At 42.9% G+C, this 20,549-nt stretch overlaps 1 protein-coding gene across 1 annotated transcript in view; it reads right to left on the bottom strand.

Annotated features, from left to right (window-relative positions):
* The window catches only part of JAG1 (jagged canonical Notch ligand 1), a 63,984-nt gene that overhangs the window by 12,051 nt on the left and 31,384 nt on the right, over positions 1 to 20,549 (bottom strand). The window contains exons 6-20 of the mRNA XM_081313428.1: positions 18,687 to 18,817; positions 18,331 to 18,450; positions 17,276 to 17,389; positions 16,089 to 16,202; positions 14,381 to 14,494; positions 13,870 to 13,916; positions 11,267 to 11,440; positions 10,709 to 10,862; positions 9,238 to 9,402; positions 8,582 to 8,695; positions 6,317 to 6,430; positions 3,588 to 3,701; positions 3,385 to 3,501; positions 2,422 to 2,449; positions 1,305 to 1,390 (exon numbers count right to left, since the gene is read on the bottom strand). Coding sequence (XP_081169554.1) covers positions 1,305 to 1,390; positions 2,422 to 2,449; positions 3,385 to 3,501; positions 3,588 to 3,701; positions 6,317 to 6,430; positions 8,582 to 8,695; positions 9,238 to 9,402; positions 10,709 to 10,862; positions 11,267 to 11,440; positions 13,870 to 13,916; positions 14,381 to 14,494; positions 16,089 to 16,202; positions 17,276 to 17,389; positions 18,331 to 18,450; positions 18,687 to 18,817 — 1,706 coding nt within the window. The remainder of the gene's footprint in view (positions 1 to 1,304; positions 1,391 to 2,421; positions 2,450 to 3,384; positions 3,502 to 3,587; positions 3,702 to 6,316; positions 6,431 to 8,581; positions 8,696 to 9,237; positions 9,403 to 10,708; positions 10,863 to 11,266; positions 11,441 to 13,869; positions 13,917 to 14,380; positions 14,495 to 16,088; positions 16,203 to 17,275; positions 17,390 to 18,330; positions 18,451 to 18,686; positions 18,818 to 20,549) is intronic.

Raw genomic sequence — 20,549 nt, 5'->3', positions numbered from 1 at the left:
TGGGCTTTTTTTTGGCACAAACTGCCCAGATTTTTGGCATCAAAGAAATGGGTGGCATAAAAATGTAATAACTAAATAAATAAATCCCAAATCTGAGACACCTGACCTCAATACGCGGCAACCAATTGTAAAGCTGACCCCACCCAACATGCAGTCGTGTGACTGGTGGCACGTAACCATTTACTATGGCCGTGGTTGCTTTGCGGGCTATAAAGCATCCATTCCGTGGCCACTGTGGCTTTGAATGGTCATGAAATCCCTGGTCATTAGCTGACAATCCCCTGTATTACATTTATTAGTTTTTATACACTTATTATCTTTAATGGTAATAATAAAATTAAAAGGAACTCCGAGTACTTATTTCAGAAGTTCTACAAAGCAGGAATAGATGCTGCTTATGAACACGCAAAGCTTTCTTATACTGGGCCATTATAATGGTCTTTAGATTTTGGCTAACAATGCCCCTTTCAACCTCATCGACTCCTCTGATAACAAGAGTTTCCATTACATTTTGTATTCTGTACACCAGATTGTATTTCTGTCCTTTAAGAAGTATAGCTTTTCTTTTGCTGGTGAGTTTCTACTGACAGGGAACCATGTATGCTAGTTGAAGGTCTGAGCCCAAGGCAAAAAAGTATTCTAATTAGAGAACATTTCCTTCTGAGTAGTTTCTTGGCCCTAAGAAAGTTCATTCTCAGAATGAAAGGGAAGAGGAGAGAGAATTCTTTACCCCTTGCAGCCCCTCTTGAAATGCCTTTTCCTTGGAAGGATGAAACTAGGACTCTTATGAGCCCAGTTCAGAAGAAGAGGGGGGAAAAAGGGTAGCTTTTGAATACAAATAAGGAAGAATATCCACACAGCACATTCTTCATTTATGGGATTCTATTATGGTGGTATGATTGTTTATTTATTTAAACCATTTATATAGCTGTTGCCCATCTTTCATCTAATTCTGGGTGGCTCCCAGTAAAAAAAAAATTAAGAATCCTATAAAATATTTTAAGAACTAGAAAACTCAACCAATTAAAACATTAAAAACAACAAAAACTGGTGCCAATCAGTTCTGATGTGCAATCATCTCAGCTCCCAATGCTTGGGAGATTAGCCAGGTTTTTAAAGCCTTATGGAAGGCTAAAAGGGTGGAGGTCCGCCAAACTTCAGGGGGTAAAGTGTTCCATAGGGCAGGGGCTGTCACGGAAAAGACCATTGAATCAAAGACCAATTCCATGGCAACCACTGCTCAAATGAGCCAATTTGCAAGCTTTAAACCAACGTCTGTGAATCAAACCATTCTAAAAACTTACTTATCCTGCAGTCAGGACCTGCAAAACCTGGAGCACATTCACAGCGGTACCAATTGTCTCCATCCACACAGATTCCGTTATTGTAGCTGTTTGGGAGGAATGGGGAGAAGAGGAAAAAAAATAAGATAAAGCAAAATCTTTTGGTTTTTACTTCCACAAAGTGCAGGGTGACCTTCAAAATGTAATAAGATTTCTAAACCACGGTAACCTTGCTGCCTTGAACTACAATCCTTAGCGTTAACTTAGCACTGACTCCGCCATCTGTGGCTGCTGGGATTTAAAGGCCATCAACACCCGGAAGGTCAGATTGTCCATTATAACCCATTCTATATATTAACTATTCTAAACATACACACATGAATTGTATTCTACTACAAATTGCACTGGTTTAACAAGACGTAGTTAATTATACATAGTTATGTATAGTGTGCCAAGTAATGAGCTTGTTATTTAGTAGAACAATGACAGACCCAGCAAAGATGAAGAATTGAACTGAAGAATTTGATAGGACGTTTTCAGAGAAATTCAAAGGCTTTGGAGGAAGGAGATGCAATACCTATCCCAAGGGTCTTCAAACCTGGCCTTTTTATGACTTGTGGACTTCAACTCCCAGAATTCTTCAGCCAGGCATGCTGGCTGAGGAATTCTGGGAGTTGAAGACCACAAGTCATATAAGGGCCAGGTTTGAAGACCCCTGACCTATCCAAATGTTCAACGTATGACTAATAAAAAGGAATCTTCCTAGTCAATGGTCCCCAAACCCCGGGCTATGGCCCACTACTGGGCTTCGGACCATTCAGAATCAGGCCACAGAAATGGTAGGAGAGGGCACGTGCATCTCCACTTGCACGAGCACTCCGTTTGTACAAGCGGCGGGCGCGTGTGTCTGTCACTTATGCAAATGGAGTTGCATGCTCACATGTGTGGACCATCCCCGCTCCCCTGATGGTCCGTAAAGCCGGAAAGGTTGGGGAACTCTATTCCAAATAAACATATCTACAGTAAAAATAGAGATGACAGTCCAGGGGAAAAGGAAATGGCTTGGGTGGAAGCTTTTTCTTTCCTCATTCATCTTTTTTCCCTCTGGGTTTTATTCAGCTGCAAGAAAGTGACTTACCAAGGATGTGGACTGCAGTCATTTGTATCTGCAGAGAGATTAAAGAAAGGTAAAGTTAGAGGAAAGTAAGAGAAGCTGGGCAATGGGTGAGTGATGGACTTTCTTGTGGATGGCCTCTAAATCTTGGTTTCATTCTTTAAGCCAGAAATTTGGATCACGCAGATTAAAAGAAGGGGGGGGGGGGAAGCCTTGTTGGCTACTTTTCAATTAACAAACCACTGACAACATTCTAGTTTTGTACAGTAAATGAGAAGCCCTCCTTCAAAGTTCTATTACTCACACAAAGTAATCTCTCTCTCTTTCTCTCTCTGCAGCTTTTGAAGTGACTGGCAAGGCTTTTAGACTCTTAGTTATTTGACAGTTGCAACAGCTATAGGGCTCTCCCAGATTTAATTCGTACACACAGGTATACATTAAAAAAAACATCCTGCTAAAATGCTCAGAATAGTCAGGAACAGGTTCCCCCCCCACAGGAAGACTGAGTTCAGTTTGGACATAACAGAACCCCTGGGCACCACTGATACGTATTTAAAATGGTACAAGAATGTTAACTTTTGTATCAGGCTCAAACAGAGGGAGCCTTGTGCAATCTAGAGCTTGGTGGGGATCCAAGGAGGGGATTACTGTAAAGAATCTCAGAGGGAAGAGCTTTGAATGGTGGCTGCTTGGGAAGAGGGAGGCAAAGCCACGTGGAGGAGGAGTAACTCAACATCTGCCTCCACTTAACTTGCTTGCCACTTTTTCTCAGGCCCAGGTCAAAGCTCCATCCTACAAAGTCATTGAAGCCAAGGGAGAGAGGTGAGGTTCAGGTCCCACATCCAACAGCTTCCCACTTCTGGTTTCAATCTCCAATTCCCCAGGGGCTCAACAAAGCCCCTCTAGATGTATTTATGGAAGAAATGGGTGTGTGTGTGTGTGTGTGTGTGTGTGTGTGTGTGTGTGTGTGTGTTAAAAAGAACTTACTCTGGGTGCACGTAGCTCCTTCCCAGCCTTCTTTGCAGACACACGTAAAAGTCTCTCCACTTACAACACATGTTCCCCCATTATGACAGGGGTTTGGCAGGCAGCTGCTATTCCGCGCTGTAAAAGAAACATAAAAAAGCATGCTGCCGGTCTCTTCGGCACACGCCTTGGAGAAGGAAAGGTGAGGACCCACCGGTTCGTACCTATATTGCAAGTGGCTCCATCCCATCCGGCAGGACACATGCATTTGAAGACGTCGCCCTCATCGTAACACGTCCCTCCATTGTTGCACGTGGCTTCATCGCACTGGCTGTCACCTACCCGACGGACGGGGAAAGCCAACGGGTCATATTTTTCCCCTCTTAATAATAACGTTTATTAAAGTTTAAAAATACAAAGATAAAGAACTAATAGTAAAAGGTAAAGGTTCCCCTGCACATGCGTGCTAGTCGTTTCCGACTCTAGGGGCCGGTGCTCATCTCCGTTTCAAAGCCGAAGAGCCAGCGCTTGTCCGAGGACGTCTCCGTGGTCATGTGGCCGGCATGACTAGACGCCACCAAAGGCGCACGGAACGCTGTTACCTTCCCACCGGAGTGGTCCCTATTTTTCTACTTGCATTTTTTACGTGCTTTCGAACTGCTAGGTTGGCAGAAGCTGGGACAAGTAACAGGCGCTCACTCTGTTACGCGGCACTCGGGATTCGACCTGCCAAACTGCCGACCTTCTGATCGACAAGCTCAGCATCCTAACCCACTGAGCCACCGCGTCCCTTTTAAAGAACTAATAGGAAGTAAGAAAAATATGAGAAGAAAATTTTAATAAAAAATGCAGAGAAAAAGAAAATACGCAGAGAAAAGAAGAAAAGTTAAAAGAAATGATTTCCCCTTTCATCAAGACATGTAAAAACTCTTTCAGCAACTTGTCACCGTTTCAATAAAAGGTATCTTCTTCTCATATCTCATCTCCTATCTATAAGCAAATGATAAAGCCTCATAATTCAATCCTCATCAGCAAAACCCCATTAAGAATTACCAAAAATTACAACATAGCTATTTGAACCTCAATCCAATAAAAGTTACATATTTCTTTCCTTTAAGACAGTAATTTATTATTTCCTCTAAAAATACAACCCACTTTTTGCCATCTGTTATCTATAAACAAATCTTTAAAGCCTCTTCATTTGAACCTAGTCAAGAAAAATCCATTCAGAGCTACCAGAAGTAACATGTTAAGAATCTTCTTCTTTGAGCCCTTCAAATAACATCCCATGTTAATTTCTTATCATTTTCTCTTTCTTTCCTTTCCTAAACTAAATCACAAATTTAACACATACCAGAAAGAACGTGTTGAAAGAACATTGTTGTATTTTCAGACAAAGTAATAAAATACGGTGTTTAAAGTAAAAGTTGGGTTATTTAGTTACTGTTAAACTACACATGTTCTTTCTGGTATTTGTTAAATTTGTGATTTAGTTTATGAAAGGAGGGACAATATATATATATTGTCATTCAGTCCCGGTCAAAAAATTCCCATTGAGAGCAACTGGAAAGAACATCGTATATTTTTTTAACCTCGATCAACTTTACATTCCTTCTTTTTTACTTTTAAAAATCCAAGAGATCAAAATGGGTGATGGGTGAGATGCATTCAGCTTAGTTTCAAAATCACCAAGATCTGACACCTTTTTTTATTTTACTTATTTATTTTATTTTAATTCCATTTATATCCCGCCCTTCTCCGAAGACTCAGGGCAGCTTACAAGCTTAGCAGTAGCCTTCATTCTATGTATATGCCTGCTTGTTAGGGCTTTCACCCCCCCCCCCAGTGGCATTATTACAAAGTCAGCTTAATTGCCCCCAACAATCTGGGTCCTCATTTTACCTACCTCGGAAGGATGGAAGGCTGAGTCAACCTTTTTTATTTTTTAAATCTATTTATTAAAGCTTATTGCAACGTTCTCTCCCCTTACTCAGTCATGGTAACTTAGGTGACATCATTGTGCCCCTCCCTCTCCCTTCTGCCCCCCCTCCCCCCAATATAAACCCGGGTCTCTCTCAATTTTCTAACGTATAGGGAAGCTATAGAGAAAAGGGCACCATCAGGTTGTGGCTGGGACACATTTACCCATTGATCCCTATATTCAAAATGATGCACTTTTGTGAAGAGAAACGTACCCTGAACTCATGCCAGGTAGACACTGGCATTGTGTAACTTCAACACTGGCATTCATAAGCCAGCTGGCTTTGAACCACAGGATGCTTTGCCTATGGCAGGGGTCAGCAACCTGAAACAGTGAAAGAGCCACTCGGAACCGGTTCCCTCACAAAAGGAAAAACTGGGAGCCGCAAAAAATATGTGCGCATGTGCGTACATGCGCAGAACAGGGTTTGACTGAAGAGTGGAGACAAGGCAAGATATGCACCTACCCTGCATATTTGAATTGATTGGTTGAACTTTTTTAGTCCCACTTTTTTTTTGGATTGCACATGGCAGAGGACTGGGAGCCATAGGAGACAGCTGAAAGAGCCGCATGCGGCTCTGGAGCTGCGGGTTGCAGACCTGTGGCCTATGGAGAGTCTCAGTCATCCAGGTCATGGCTGTCCCAAGGGTGCTTTTTCGAAAGGCAACTGGGCCTTTCCTTTTGTTTTTGCTTGAAGATGTTTTGCTTCTCATCCAAGAAGCTTCTGAAGACCTTAAGAAGCGTTTTTGGACGAGAGGCAAAAGGTCTTCCAGCAAAAACAAAGAAAGACCACTTGGCCTTTCGAGAAAGCGCCTTTGGGATACACAGGATACTCTGAACGTTTCAAGGACAGAGGAACAGAAACCACCTTCTTCTACTCAGAAGACAATGAACCCGGCTGAGGAAATTCAATTGAATTCAGGCACAAAACACGACATTCTGAATACCACAGAAGCTGTTAAAAACACTCACGTGAGTGGCAGGTTTTTCCTTTCCAGCCATTTTTACATTCACAGAAAAAGTCATTGACCAAGTCTCGGCACGTCCCTCCATTGCGGCAAGGGCTTTTATTGCAATCATTGATATCTGGAGATAACAGAGGAGAATTGTCGGCTGGTTACCCATCGGTAGGAGCTAAGAATATTTACAGAGTGGGCTTTGTCTGCATAATTCACATCCCTCTTTCTAGCCTGTAGCTCCTGGATTTTTTATTTTTTTATTTTTTAAAATCCCATTTATATCCCGCCCTTCTCCGAAGACTCAGGGCGGCTTACAATCTAAGCATAAATCAATGTGCTTAGCAATAGCCTTCATTCTATGTATATGCCTGCTAATTAGGGCTTTCGGGGGGCCCCCAAGTGGCATTATTACAAAGTCAGCTTATTGCCCCCAACAGTCTGGGTCCTCATTTTACCTACCTCGGAAGGAGGGAAGGCTGAGTCAACCTTGAGCCTGGTGGGATGCGAACCTGCACTAATTGCAGGCAGCTGGTGTTACTTAAGGAGGCATTAGCCCACTGCTCCACCAAGGCTCTTAAATGCCCCAAGATCTTGATGCCTATTGCCTCTCTTCTGCCCTCCATCCCTGTGTTCCCTTTTGGTTTTTCTCACTATTCAGCTTTCCTTGCAAGTCCTTTGGAATGAAAACTAGATCTTATAATGTAATGACATCCTTTCCAGGCCAAAGTCTAACCGTTCAGATGTTCCTGGCTGTCCTTGAGACACTGCAGCTCTGTGGCAAATTCCCCTTGAGATGAGTATTATTGTCACAAAATTAAAAACTGATTACAACAGTAAGGTGACGTTCAAAAGGTAAAGATTCTTTTCTTGGTATAAGCTTCATAAAACTTACAAGTCTGCTGGATGCCTAAGGGTTTTAGGAGAAGAAAATACCTAGAGTGTAACTCTGCAAAATCTGTGAGCAATTTATTCAGCTCCTAGTGTACAGGTAGTCCTCAACTTACAACAGTACATTTAGTGACCATTCAAAGTCACAACGGCACTGAAAAAAAGATGACATGTCCATTTTTAACACATTTGCAGCAGCCCCATGATCATGTGATCAGAATTCAAATGCTTGGCAACTGGTTCATACTTATGACGGTTGCAGTGTCCTGGGGTCATGGGAACAGCTTTTGCGAAAAGTCAATGGGGGAAGCCAGATTTAATTAACAAGCATGTTATTAACTTACCAATTGCAGTGATTCACTTAACAAGTGTGGCAAGAAAGATTGTAAAATGGGACAAAATTCAATGAATGTCTCACTTAACAACATAAATGTTGGGCATCCCAGTACTTTAGCTACACTCACTTTATACTAAACTCAGATCACTGAATGAAGCCAACATTCCCTTAACCATATAGCAGTTTAGATAGGGCACTTCAGGCACACAGGTAACTAGATGGAGCAAAAGGATATCCTTTTTTGCTCAAGAACATTTATTTCATGTCTTGTGTGAGCACATGGTGAGAAGCAAAATGAAATGCAAAAGTACCTTTCCAGTGGTGCAACAGTTTTGGACTATAACCAGATTACTCTGCAAAAAAAAACACCTAAAAATACCTTGGGAAAACTACATTTCCCAGACTTCTTGGTGCCTGGAACACTGTTCCAAATCTATACTGCTCTAGATTTAGATGTTGAAGCTGTTGCTTAGGGCATTGTTGTTTTCTTTCTGTCAATGCTTTATAATAGCTCTTATTTTATTTATCCTTGGTAAGCTGATTTGAGCTGCAGAAAAGCTGCAGTAAATAAAATCCAATGAATAAATAGGCGCTGTCAGCTATTTGGAGAGAGTTAAAACTAAGACAACTCTACTGGGTATCCCAAAAGCAAGAAAAACAAGTAGGGGGAAAAATAAAGCATCAACACATAAGGGCTTGTAGGATGGGCTTAGATGTGAGGTCAGAACGAGCAACTGTTTGGTTTTGTGAAAAGAGATGAATTCCTCCTTGCTTAGCCCAATGTCCAAATTAAGATGAAGGAGGGTACAAGTGGGCAGGATGAAACGTTCGCTTACTATTCCCACAACCTGGGGTACAACACACACTTGCAACGTCTAATGTTGTATAGCCTACAAACCCAGAAAACTATTTTCTCCTGATTCAAACCGAAACCCCCAACTCTCTCAATGTATCTAGGCAGGCTGCTCCATAAATGAGGCTCATGGTGTTTTCAGAATATTCCCCCCCCCCATTTCCATCTTCCCATCTGCTGGAAAAGGAGGACTTGCTTACTTGCTTCACAGAAGGTGCCCTCCCAGCCATCACTACAAATGCACTTGTAGGAGTTGATGCCGTCAATGCACGTGCCTCCGTTTTTACACGGGTTACTCTCGCAGTCATTGATGTCTGAAAAACAAGGATTGAAAAGGAGATGAGTAGACCAAAAGTGCCTTTTAAAAACTGAACAGGCAATCTAGGCTGAAAAAGATCACGTCCCCGAGCAAATTTTAGATCAGTCCCTAGAGATGTCAAGATTAAATCTGTTCCATTCAATATGAAAGTGCCTGGCCCCTTGTTAAAAAATGGAAAGCAGGCTAATAAAAACAGCTTATTCTTAATATCCCCACATGCTTTAAACATTATGTAAGGCAGTCAATAAAAATGGCAGGGTAAGTTTGCTGTACGTTAATAAGAAGCTTTCTGTACACAAGCCCAGGTTGATGTTATAATTTATTTAAAAAGTTAAAATATTCAAGGGCAGGGACCTCTTAAACAATTTCCCCAAGGCTCCAGTCTCAGGAGGAGGAAAAAAGAGAAATTGGCAGGGTTGAAAAGATGTATGACGGCCACTCCTGCATCCCAAGGACAAAAGTTCTTATTATTTACACAAGTAGCTTCAAACTTGGATATAAATGAGAGGAACCAAGATAAGCATCTCCAAATCTTACTTTCATGACAGTAGGTGCCAGTGAAGCCTTTGTTGCATTCACAAGTAAACTTGCCTCCCGCTTGGCTCTTGCACTTGCCGTGGGGGCCGCAAACATTGGAAGAGATATAGCGGACCCCTTCTGGGGTGCTGTTGGAAGCGACAGCAACAGTACAGCTGTCAATCACTGCAGAAAAGAGACAAGCAAGCAAAAAATGAATCTTCACCGTCTTACCAGTAGCTTCATGGATTCTCCAGGGTTGTTGCCGATGTGGGGAAAGTACATTCAAATTAAACTAGGTTTTAAAGGAGGCGTGCCCAACCTCAGTTAACTTTTAAGACAGGTGGACTTCCAACTCTCAGGCATGGCGGGCTGGAGAATCCCGGGAGTTGAAGTCCACAAGTCTTTAAAGGTTGTCAAGGTTGGATATTCCTGTTTTAAAAGTTTGATAAGGAAATGCAACAGAGTTCAACTTGTGAAGAAAAGTGGTTTCAACTTCGGACCCCCTCACTTTCTACTTTGAACACATCTGCTTCTCCCTTGCCATTTATTTTGGGGCTATTTAATTCTTTTTTAATTTTTGTACTGTTATTTTTTATTGTTGTTAGCCGCCCTGAGTCCTTCGGGAGATAGGGCGGCATATAAGTCCCAAAAATAAATAAATAAATAAATAAATAAATAAATAAATAAATAAATAAATAAATAAATAAATAAATAAATAAATAAATAAATAAATAAATAAATAAATAAATATGTCTTCCACCCAGCCCCAATACTTTCCAGAACCTGGTATGTGACCTTTAGTCCCAAAGGGCAGTATACCTACATCCTATGACTCTCCAATACTGCTATTAAAAAATCCCTTAGAAGTGTAAAAATATGATTCCAAAGCGCTTTGTATTTTCTAAGTATCCCCAACTCTTAGGAGCAGGAGCATCATATGTAACCAGAAAGGCCTTAGATCAGGCCAGGGTATTTCTCCATCTAGATCAGGGAAAGGTGAACTTTTGGTGGCTGAGAATTGCACTAAACCATTTTAGGATGAGCTTTGAAGCACACAGTTTGAATCAGACAGGTTTGAATTGGATTTACTAAGTGGGCAGAGCTGGGATATTCTGTAGTTTTAAAACTTATTTAGAAATGCATGGTAAAGTTACTGGGCCTTCCTTCTCAAAAAAAAAAAGCCAGAGAACAATGGCTGGTAATGTATTTAAAGGGCATAACTCAATACTTGGTGTGACCACAGAACATGGGGTCTGAAGGCTCCATGCTGCCTCGTGGCCCAAGCCTGCTAACCTGTTCTAACACAGCACTGATTACGCTGAGTCACTGGAGTTCTGCCCCCTGAAATTTCAGGCAGACATCTTGGGTCAAGTGATGTTGGAGACTGAATCTGGGACTTTTACGCATGAACAGCACGGACCCCCATCGCTGTCCCCGGGGTAAATGAGCGACTGCTACGACGACATGGCACAAAGCTTCAAAAGCATACCTTCACAAGGAGTTGAGCGGCAGTGATCTTTGAGGTGGGAACAGTTCTTGCCCTCGTAATCATCCGGACAGTTGCTGCAGAAATAATCGCTCTCGTAATTGAAGCACTGGGCCCCATTCTGGCAAGGGTTGGGCTCGCAATAGTCTATGTCCAACTGTCAGTGGTGGTGGAGAGGGAGGAAAGAGGAGGACAGAACAGAGGATCTAAGTCAAAAGGCTTTATTCATCTTCTTCCCACGGTCACAGGAAGGAAATGTGGAATCTGACCTTTTTATCTGCCACCTCTGTTTGCCTGTGTACGCCAGACACAATGCAGCTCTCACCAGCCTCGCTAAAATAACGAGGTTATCAAACAGCACGCAGAGGCTGGGTAGACGCAGAGCGCTCGCAACACGAATGCACACAAGTGCTCCTGAAGTTGTGAATTCCCACACCTCACCCTTGATGTTTTTTTTTAAATAAAAGCTTCTATTAACGCTGCTTGCTTGAATACAGGTATTCAGCCTACAGATCCACGGAACTGCACACTGAGTTTGCTCTTATCTGGAACCTGCCTCACCTGACAGATGTTTCCCGAGAAGCCAGCCAGGCAGAGACACTGGAAGCCGTTGATTTCATCTTGGCAGTGGCCCCCGTTCAAACAAGGGTTGCTTGCGCATTCATTGATGTCTCTCTCGCAGTGATCCCCAATATAGCCAGGTGGACAGAGACAGCGATAACCGTTCACTAGATCCTGGAAAGACAAAAGGGTGCAACAACAAAAAAGAGATCAGCTTACCTTGCCAATAAAGCACAAAAGCATTCACACATGCAAGCAGCACAAAAGCCAGAGAGGCCATTTGATGTCCTAGGATGGCATTAAGACTAGAACTCTCACAAGCCCTTCTCTCTGACCATGTGCGCTGGGACTATTGTGACTTACAAGGGAGTCCTCAAATTATGACCACAATTGGAACCAGAATTTTCGTTGTTAAACAAGGTGGTTGTTTTAAGGGTATCACATTGTCGTGACGCAACTCTGGCTTTCCCCCCCACTGACTTTACTTGTCAGAAACTGGCTGGGAAGGTTGCAAATGGTGATCACAGGACGCCGGGATGCTGCAACCGTTGTAAATACATGCTGATGGCCAAGTGCCCAAATTTTGATTATGTAATGGTGGGGATGCAGGATTGGTTGTGAATCACTTTTTTTTCAGTGCCACTGTAAACTTCAAAAGGTCGCTAAGTGAATAGTTGTAAATCAAGGACTACCTATACAATGCAAATCCACTGAAGTGCAACGGGGAAGAAGCAAGTCAAGCCGGAGGGGACTTGGATCCACTGCATCATCAGAGCTAAACAGACAGAATGAGGCAGCAACGCTGGTTCATTCCTGCACATGCTGTCTGAAATTCATAACTAGAGGCAGATACTTATTTACAGGAGGATGACACTAGCAATGGACTCAGTGCCCTCTAAAGCCTTGCTTTGGTTCTACAAGGTTTGCAACTTTGATCACAGAAAGATAAGAGCCGTGGTGGTGCAGTGGTTCGAATGCAGTATTGCAATATTGGAGGCAAACTCTGCCCACAGCCTGGAGTTCAATTCTGATGGGAGCTCAAGGTTGACTCAGCCTTCCATCCTTCCCAGGTCAGTAAAATGAAGACCCGGATTGTTTGGGGGGGGGAAATAGCCTGACTCTGTAAACTGCTTAGAGAGAGCTGTAAAGCACTGCGAAGCAGTATATAAGTGCTAAGGGCTATTGCTATTACTAAAGTCAAGCTGAGAAAAAGGGGCAGAAATAAAGTGGAAGGAAAATCAGGCCTCTCCCAGCCTCTTTTCCTGAAAAAAAAAAGAAAACTCATACATTTTGTGCTCAATGCCTAATTTGTGAGTGAGCAACAATCCCTTCGATGTCAGGCTGAACTCCCATTTCATCCGTGAAGCCCTCCTCTTTCTAACTGTTGAGAGCATTAAAATGAGACCACCACGGGAGCAGAGCAGAGGAAGATGCATGCCAATTTGAATGAAGGATAGGCTAAAGATGGAATATATTAAAATACACACAACAGCTGCTGGTAGCAACAAATTACGCATTCACGCATTGAGATTTTTGAACATACATTAATAGCACGTGATAGTATTATTTTTCTAAAATGTGAAAAATGACATAAAATTACGTATGAAGGGAAAACCATTAAATGTCATCATCAAAGGTTTTATGAAATTTAATGACCCTGCAAGTGAGGCTACCATTAACCTCCTTTTTGCGCTTATTTAGCATAAAACGATTTCCCCTTCATATGGAATGGCCTGGTTCACGCATCATGCTAAGTTTTAACATGATCATTTCGCAGTCGATTAATTCGATGGAAAATCCACCCATTATCCCAATGGTGTGTGCAAATTCTCCATGATTATACCAAACCATGGTTATGTGGTTTGTGTGCAAGTTAGCGAGTTGACACTAGCAGTAAAGTAGTGATGCTAAGCTAGACAAGCTTTGAGGGTTGATGTTCATTTCTAGAATGACCAAAAAGACCTTTCCTACAGAAACAATTTAGTAATAAAATAAGCTTCTGCCAATGGACCACTGAGGGATTTAAAGAGTAAAATGGTTGAATTTAGATTTGACTGGCAACCTTTCTGAAGGGCAGATTTTGTTTCATAGCGGGAACGCTGGGCCAAAATAACACGTCATCCAGCGCCACAACCTTTCTGAAACGAGTGAATAACTAACTCTGGCTGTTGTGGGGGTGCTTAAGGAATTTGATTTTTGTGAATTCAATTATGAACTCTCCCAATCTGTTTCCTGGATTTGCTTGCAGACTAGAATTTAAATTATTTGTTATCTTTTTTCCAATTATCCAGTGTGGGAGCTTAATTTAAGAGAGAGAGAGAGAGGAGGAGAGAGAGAGAGAGAGAGAGAGAGAGAGAGAGAGAGAGAGAGAGAGAGAGAGAGAGAGAGAGAACACCTCAGAGGCATATTTTGAGAGAAAAGACTCTTTCAGTAGGAATAACGAGGAATTCTTTTCTCCCTCAAATCTCATTCCCAAATTAGCAGACATCCAACCAAAAATGACACAAACTTAAGAGCGACCGCTGCCCATTCACTCTTTCATCGCTATTCTCTGCTGAAAACTGGTACAAAGACCCATCAAAAAGAAATCAGCCATTACTTACTTTACAAGTCCCTCCGTTCTGACACTGTCCCACACAGTCATCAATATCTGTAATTAAAAGAAGAAAAACACAACCTGGGTGGGAAGGCAATACAGCAAGTGAAATCCAAAATTGGAAAAACAAAAACCAGGGGGCTCTGTAGCTCCAGCTAGATAAAACTCTGTGAAATTTCCTGCTTGCTTTCCTCGAGATAACAGTTATTGTAATGGGTGGGAACCTTCAGCATTTCTTCCAGTAGAGTTAAACTGAAACTTCACATCATTGTTTCAAGCCACCTTATCAGAATCTAGCCATATTGTGGACTAATGGGTTTGATAAAATTGCTTCTTATTCTTGCCAGATTGACTACTCCCTTTCTAAAAACATCACTGACTCTCCCTGCCCCCCCCCCGCCCCTCCTGTCCCCACTTCCTTCTGACTGAATTATGACAAAATTTAAACTCCAAGGTTGGTGCTGATAGCAACACTTTGCACTTCGACTCCCCCAAGCTACACCCGTGCTCAAACTTACTGGTCTCACAATTCTGGCCAGTCCAGCCAGCAATACAATTGCAGTAATAACTACCAATCAGGTTTCTGCATGAATTGGCATTGATACAAGGTTTGCCCTCGCATTCGTTGGCATCTGAAAAGAGAAAATGGAATTGCTCAACGTTCAGCCATGGGTAGAATGAAAGAGGAAAGCACATCCCTCTCTTGTTTTCACAGCAGGCACTACTCCATGTTTATTAAAAAGCCAGTGGACTCTGAAAGATTACACAATTGCACAAGCAAGAGAAGAACTACTTCAGGGCTAGGCAACCTGATGCCCTGCAAACATTTGGGAATACAGCTCCCAGCAGCTGCAGCCCGTCATCGCAAACTAGAGGAAGCACAGCCCAAAACTTTGGGAGGGCACCAGGCAGCCTAGTCCCGCGTTTAAATCACTAAAGCGTGTTCTGATTTCTCACAATGGCATCAGTAGCACTGAGACACCAGCCCCCTCGTGATTAAGAGCAATTACTTTTAAAGGGGGAGGGGGAGGCAGGAAGAGGTGAGTGAAGTGGAGATTAGCCAAGGAATAGAGAGAGCACCCTCAGTCCTTGGGATTAAAACATGGTCTTCAAAGTGCAGATGACTCATTCTTCAGGGGATCAAGCCAGAGGTTGGAATGCAGCTGCAAATTCTCCTGGCTGGATGAGTTAATGAGGCTGGTGAGATGCCCCGACTTTCCCACGAGGCCAAAAGAGAGGGGGAAACAGGTAGGAGAGTGCACGGCCTTGAGGAGCATATATTTGCTCTTCACAGCAACCAATTACGCATCGCAGCCGATCCCAAGATAAGCAAACAGTCTCGGGAGTTGCATAAAGGGGGCTACTTCCCCCAGAATCACCGTGCAGGGAGATGGGAAGGGCTAAGATAACTGCAGAGGTTAATCTTGTGCCCTTGGGAAAATGGTAGGAAGGTCTTCTCCTCTGAATTCAAGCAACTCGAGATTCCCAGATTAACAAATCTGAATTTCTCAGATAGATAGATAAATTTTATATCTATATCTATCTATATCTATAACTATATCTATAGATAGATAGATAGATATAGATATAGAGATAGATAGATAGATATAGGGATGCGGTGGCTCAGTGGGTTAGGACGCTGAGCTTGTCGATCAGGTTGGCAGTTTTGTGGGTCGAATCCTGAGTGCCGCGTAACAGAGTGAGCGTCTGTTACTCGTCCCAGCTTCTGCCAACCTAGCAGTTCGAAAGCACGTAAAAATGCAAGTAGAAAAATAGGGACCACTACGGTGGGAAGGTAACAGCGTTCCGTGCGCCTTTGGCATCTAGTCATGCTGGCCACATGACCACGGAGACGTCCTCGGACAAGCGCTGGCTCTTCGGCTTTGAAATGGAGATGAGCACTGGTCCCTAGAGTCGGAAACGACTAGCATGCATGTGCGGGGGAACCTTTACCTTTACCTTATAGATACTGTAGATAGATAGATAGATGATAGATAGATAGATAGATAGATAGATAGATAGATAGATAGATAGATAGATAGATAGATAGATACATAGATATTTTGAAATTTCCTTCCATAATGCATGGGCACCCATGGAAAATCTGTTAGATTATGCAATTTAACCATCTCCACAGATTAAGCATTGTTATCTGGGAAGAGAAGAAAAGAACCTGAGGTTTCCCCAATCAGCTCAAGGCACAGTGGCTCTCACCATCATACATACCTATTTGACATGTTTTACCAGTCCACTGAGGTGGGCAAACACATTTAAATCCGTCAACTAGATCCTGGCAAGTCCCTCCATGCCCACAAGGGTTTGGAGAACAGTCGTCAATATCTGCCAAGAAAAGATTTATTTAGCCTTAGGTTAGGCAACTGTCATCCGACCAACACTTCAGCAATTATGCATCCCTTTGCTATATACCAAAAGAAATATCCAACTTTTACATCGTGCCTTTCACTTTTCACTCCTCCCTGCCTCCTCAAACTGTCTTTTCTGCCTCAGACATCCTTAAACGTAGTCATGAATTTGGATAAGATGAAACTTTCAACACCAGGAATGTTCATACTCCGTCAGGTTTTCTGGACTTAATAGCCTTCAGGAAAAGTGCTAGTCAATTTCACATTGTCCTCCAACAGGAGATAACTACACTCCAGCCAGAATGCCAGTGAAAATATTCATTCATGGATATTCACAAAAACATTCCTGCCCTGCTTTTTAAGTGCCAAGTCTGAAAAAAACTCCACTGAATTCATTTAGACTTGGGAGAAGTTCAAGTGGGGCCCAGGAAAATCCAGAGAGCTGTCTTATAGCAATTCAACCCTTCCAAGACTTGTACTCTCAACACTAAGAGGGACTTCCCAGGGTTTCACACACTACTATCTCCCCAACCAACATGGGACATTCTGCACACATTATTTTATTGTAATAATTTTCCTTATAATTATACTAAATAATATAATTATAATAAACTGCCATTCTGTTTTCCTTTGCATTCATGCATATTCCAAAACATCTTTTCTGAATCAAAGTACTGTCCAGCTCTGCTTTTCAGTTCTCATCTGTCCTTAACTGCAGTTCTGATCTCTCCTGAGGTATAATTTTTACTTGTCCAGGGACACTGGAACTGATTTTCACTGAAAAGATAACACGTGTAAGACAGAAAAACCTGCTCTGGTTCTTTCTTCTCCCAAACTCGCAGATAATACTAGCAAGATGCGCGAGTAATAAAAGGTTTAAGAATTTGGGAATTCTTAATGGAGAATCTTTAAAAGGTGGAAACCGGTACCGCCTTTTGGAAATCAGCATGGTTTCTGACAGCAGTAACTATTAAGAACTATTTGGAAATTTCTGTGACACTTAAGGAGGCGGCAAGAGAGGTTAAAGCTTTATCATTCCAGTTCACTTACTAAGCGTGCAGGTTGGTGCTGCCCAGCCTAGCGCACAGACACATTCAAATCCAGTAGGGGTCTCAAGGCAGCTTCCTCCATTGTGGCAAGGATCCGAAAGACAAGCGTGTTCCGCTGCAGCAAGAACAGAATCACCTTCAGCTTAGCCAAAGCTGCCAAGGTGAACCCTCCCCTCTCACCCTCAAAGCCACTCCCTGCTTCCTTGGGCTCCTCCAACTTTCCATCTTGCAGGGGACCTAATACTCTGTCCATCTTTGAATGCTACCAGGTTTACCCTGAAACCAATGGCAGGGTGCCAAGCTAGAGGTTAGAGGCCAATGCATGAAAAGAATGGTTGTGGCTGACTTCCTCAAGAATGGAAGTTGGAGTTCTTTTGGACTTCAGTTCCCATTATTCTTGCCATTAGCGATGCCGGGTAAGCCAGATGAAAGCTGGAGTGCAAAGTTCTGGAGAACCACTGTTTTCCTACTATGCGCTGTAATACAATTTTTCAAGGTGCTGGTGATGACCTATAAAGCCCTAAATGGCGAGGGTCCGGGATATTTGAGGGGACACCTGCTGCCAGCATCAAGTTCCCTTCGTCCAGTGCGCTCCCACAGGGAGGGTCTCCTCAGGGTGCCGCCGGTTAAAGACTGCCGGCGGGTAACACCCAGGGGTAGGGCCTTCTCAGTGGGTGCGCCTGCCCTGTGGAACCAGCTGCCTGCGGAGCTTAGGACTGCCCCCAACCTCCGTTCATTCCGCCGGGACCTGAAGACCTGGCTCTTCGAGCTCTCTGGCCCAGGCTGAGAATATTTTTAATTCTAATTTTAACTGGGTTTTAATTTTCTCAGGGTTCTATTTAATCTCTTTTGTTTTGATGTTTGTACTGACTGTTTTTTAAATGCCCTGTAAACCGCCCTGAGTCCTTCGGGAAAGGGCGGTATATAAATCTAAATAAAATAAATAAATAAATAAATTTTGCATTCTCTTCCCATCTCTCATTCTGCCCAGATGATCCCTAGGGGTGCAGCCATGGTGCTTGAATACAACAGAGTAGGCCCTGGAGAATTTCTTACCAATTTCACAGTTTTGTCCCGAATAGCCTTCAGGGCAAGAACACTGATATTTGTCAGGGCCCGTGTTGCTACAGGTCCCTCCGTTCAAACAAGGCGGGTGAGTCCCACAGTAGTTGAGATCTGCAAGGGATAAACAGGAGCCAAAGAATGAATAAGAGGTTTCAAAGCAGATATTCTGTGTCCTCTGTCATGCTATTCTCCAAGACAAAGCAATCAGATGGCAGCAAGCTCAAAAGCAGAATAGGGAAAGCAAAGCCAGCAGGGCCAAAGTGCGCTTTCTACCTACCACCCCAACCTCCATGATATTTATCTGCATTTCAAACCCCCCCTCACAGCTCCTCCTAGATTCAGCCTACCTTTATTGCAGAACTGGCCACCCCAGTTGGTTTCACAGAGACACTGCCACGGTTCATTGCAAGTGCCATGGACACAGCCTGGATGTGGAATGCATTTGTCGCAATACTGGCCTTGCCATCCATACTGACACCTTCAAAGAAAGAGAGCTTGGAATTATATCCCCGAAAGGAAATAAAAAGACCAGTGGCTGGAAAGTCCAAGTTTTACTTTCCTTTTTTTTTTAAATGCAGCATTCTTTCGGAGACTTATTTGGTGGCTTCTTGTAAACAAACAGATTTAACCAAGGTCTCTCTAAAGGCAGCCTTTGTACAACAGAATAACTGTTCTAGGAGGCTCAGTGTGGAGCCATTGAGGACAAGGCTCTATGCTATTCTGAAGCTCACAGAAAGGCAGGAGGGAGAGTGGGTGGGTGGGTGGACACAAGAGATCAATCTCTGGGCCTTGACAAATGGATTAGAGAAAGGAATCAGGGTGAAAAGAGAAAAGAATGAGTCAGGAGGAGCAACAATTATCCAAAGACCCTCATGAATACAAGGGGTTAGGGACATTTCAGCAGAAAGGCAAACAGCCCAGCAGGATGAAGCAGCTAGCTAACTAGGTTTCCCTTTCCCCACAATTCTGCTCAGAGATGTACCACTGTTTGGGGTAGGCAGTTACTAGGAGTCACATGCTGACGTGAGGAGAAGGAAGCCACTTTAAACCAGATAATAACAGAAGTCCCAAAGCAATGTTTCTATTAGATAGTCTCCTTTTCCATACACAACATGAAAGGGGACAGGGTGGGAGTTGATACAGCTGCCGCAGACACAGTTCAGTACAGGGACCCCCAGTTCTACCGTGATTTTATTTAAACTTTGGCTCAAAGGCTTATGTAAGTTTAAAACAACAAACACAGGCTCTATAAGGCAAGTTGATGTCAGAACAAAATCTGGGAAAAATAATTTATTAGCCAACTATCCAGTCTCCCCCACGTTCCCGCCCTTGGGGCACTACGGCACTGCCAATGTTTTTTTTAAAGAAAATAATAAAATGTACCATCTGAGGTGGAAAATGAAATATCTGCAAGTGTGAAATTGTGAGTGAACAAAAGAGGCATTTCATACCCAACATCTAGGGAGAAACAATCAACTGCAATTACTCAACTCCATTGGACCTAACATACCAAAACAACCCTTTTCATTCAATTTTCAAAACAATACCCTACCACACAGCCTTGGGATGAGAAAAATAACAGCAGGGATATGACTGGGGAGCTAAACCATTATTAGCGCTAATATCATGCTTCAATTCCCCTAAAAAACAACAACAAAACACCTCAGATAGAAAGCCACTCCCCTTAATGATTATCTTTTTATTTATTTTTTTAAACAGAAGCAGCAGCTTTGAGAAAGAGAGATAGAGGCCTTGATGCCACTGACAGATTGAAAACAACAGGTATTTCAAGTCCTGATTGTTGTGGAATCTTCTCTGGGAGCAGCCGAGCAGAGGAAATGGAAGTTCCCCTTTGAATAAAGAAAGCCCCAGAAGGATAAAAAGACGGATTTCAATCCTTGCACGGAACAAAAGCTTATAGCAGCTTCTCTCCTACCCCTCACAAAAAAAGCTTCCTGAAATTTTGGACTACACAGCCCCCATCACTGGCAGGCAGTGCTGGAAAGGAGAACGTGATGTTGGGGAAGAGGGACTTCCAGAACAGACTACTGTAGTTTAAGGGCCAACAGCCGCTGCAGCACACACTGCTTAAACACAAAGCAGCGGGGTGGGGGGGTGGTGGGTTGTCTTAAAAAAAAACAGCCTCTAAAATCTAACTTTATTTTTAATGCTAGGCAAGGCCCATCTTGATAGTTCAGTTCCAAAAAAAT

This window comes from Vipera berus (genome assembly GCF_964194415.1).
Source record: "Vipera berus genome assembly, chromosome: 1".
NCBI lineage: Eukaryota > Metazoa > Chordata > Lepidosauria > Squamata > Viperidae > Vipera > Vipera berus.
The sequence above is the reverse complement of the archived record's forward strand: the minus strand, read 5'-3'. Positions and strand labels throughout refer to the sequence as shown.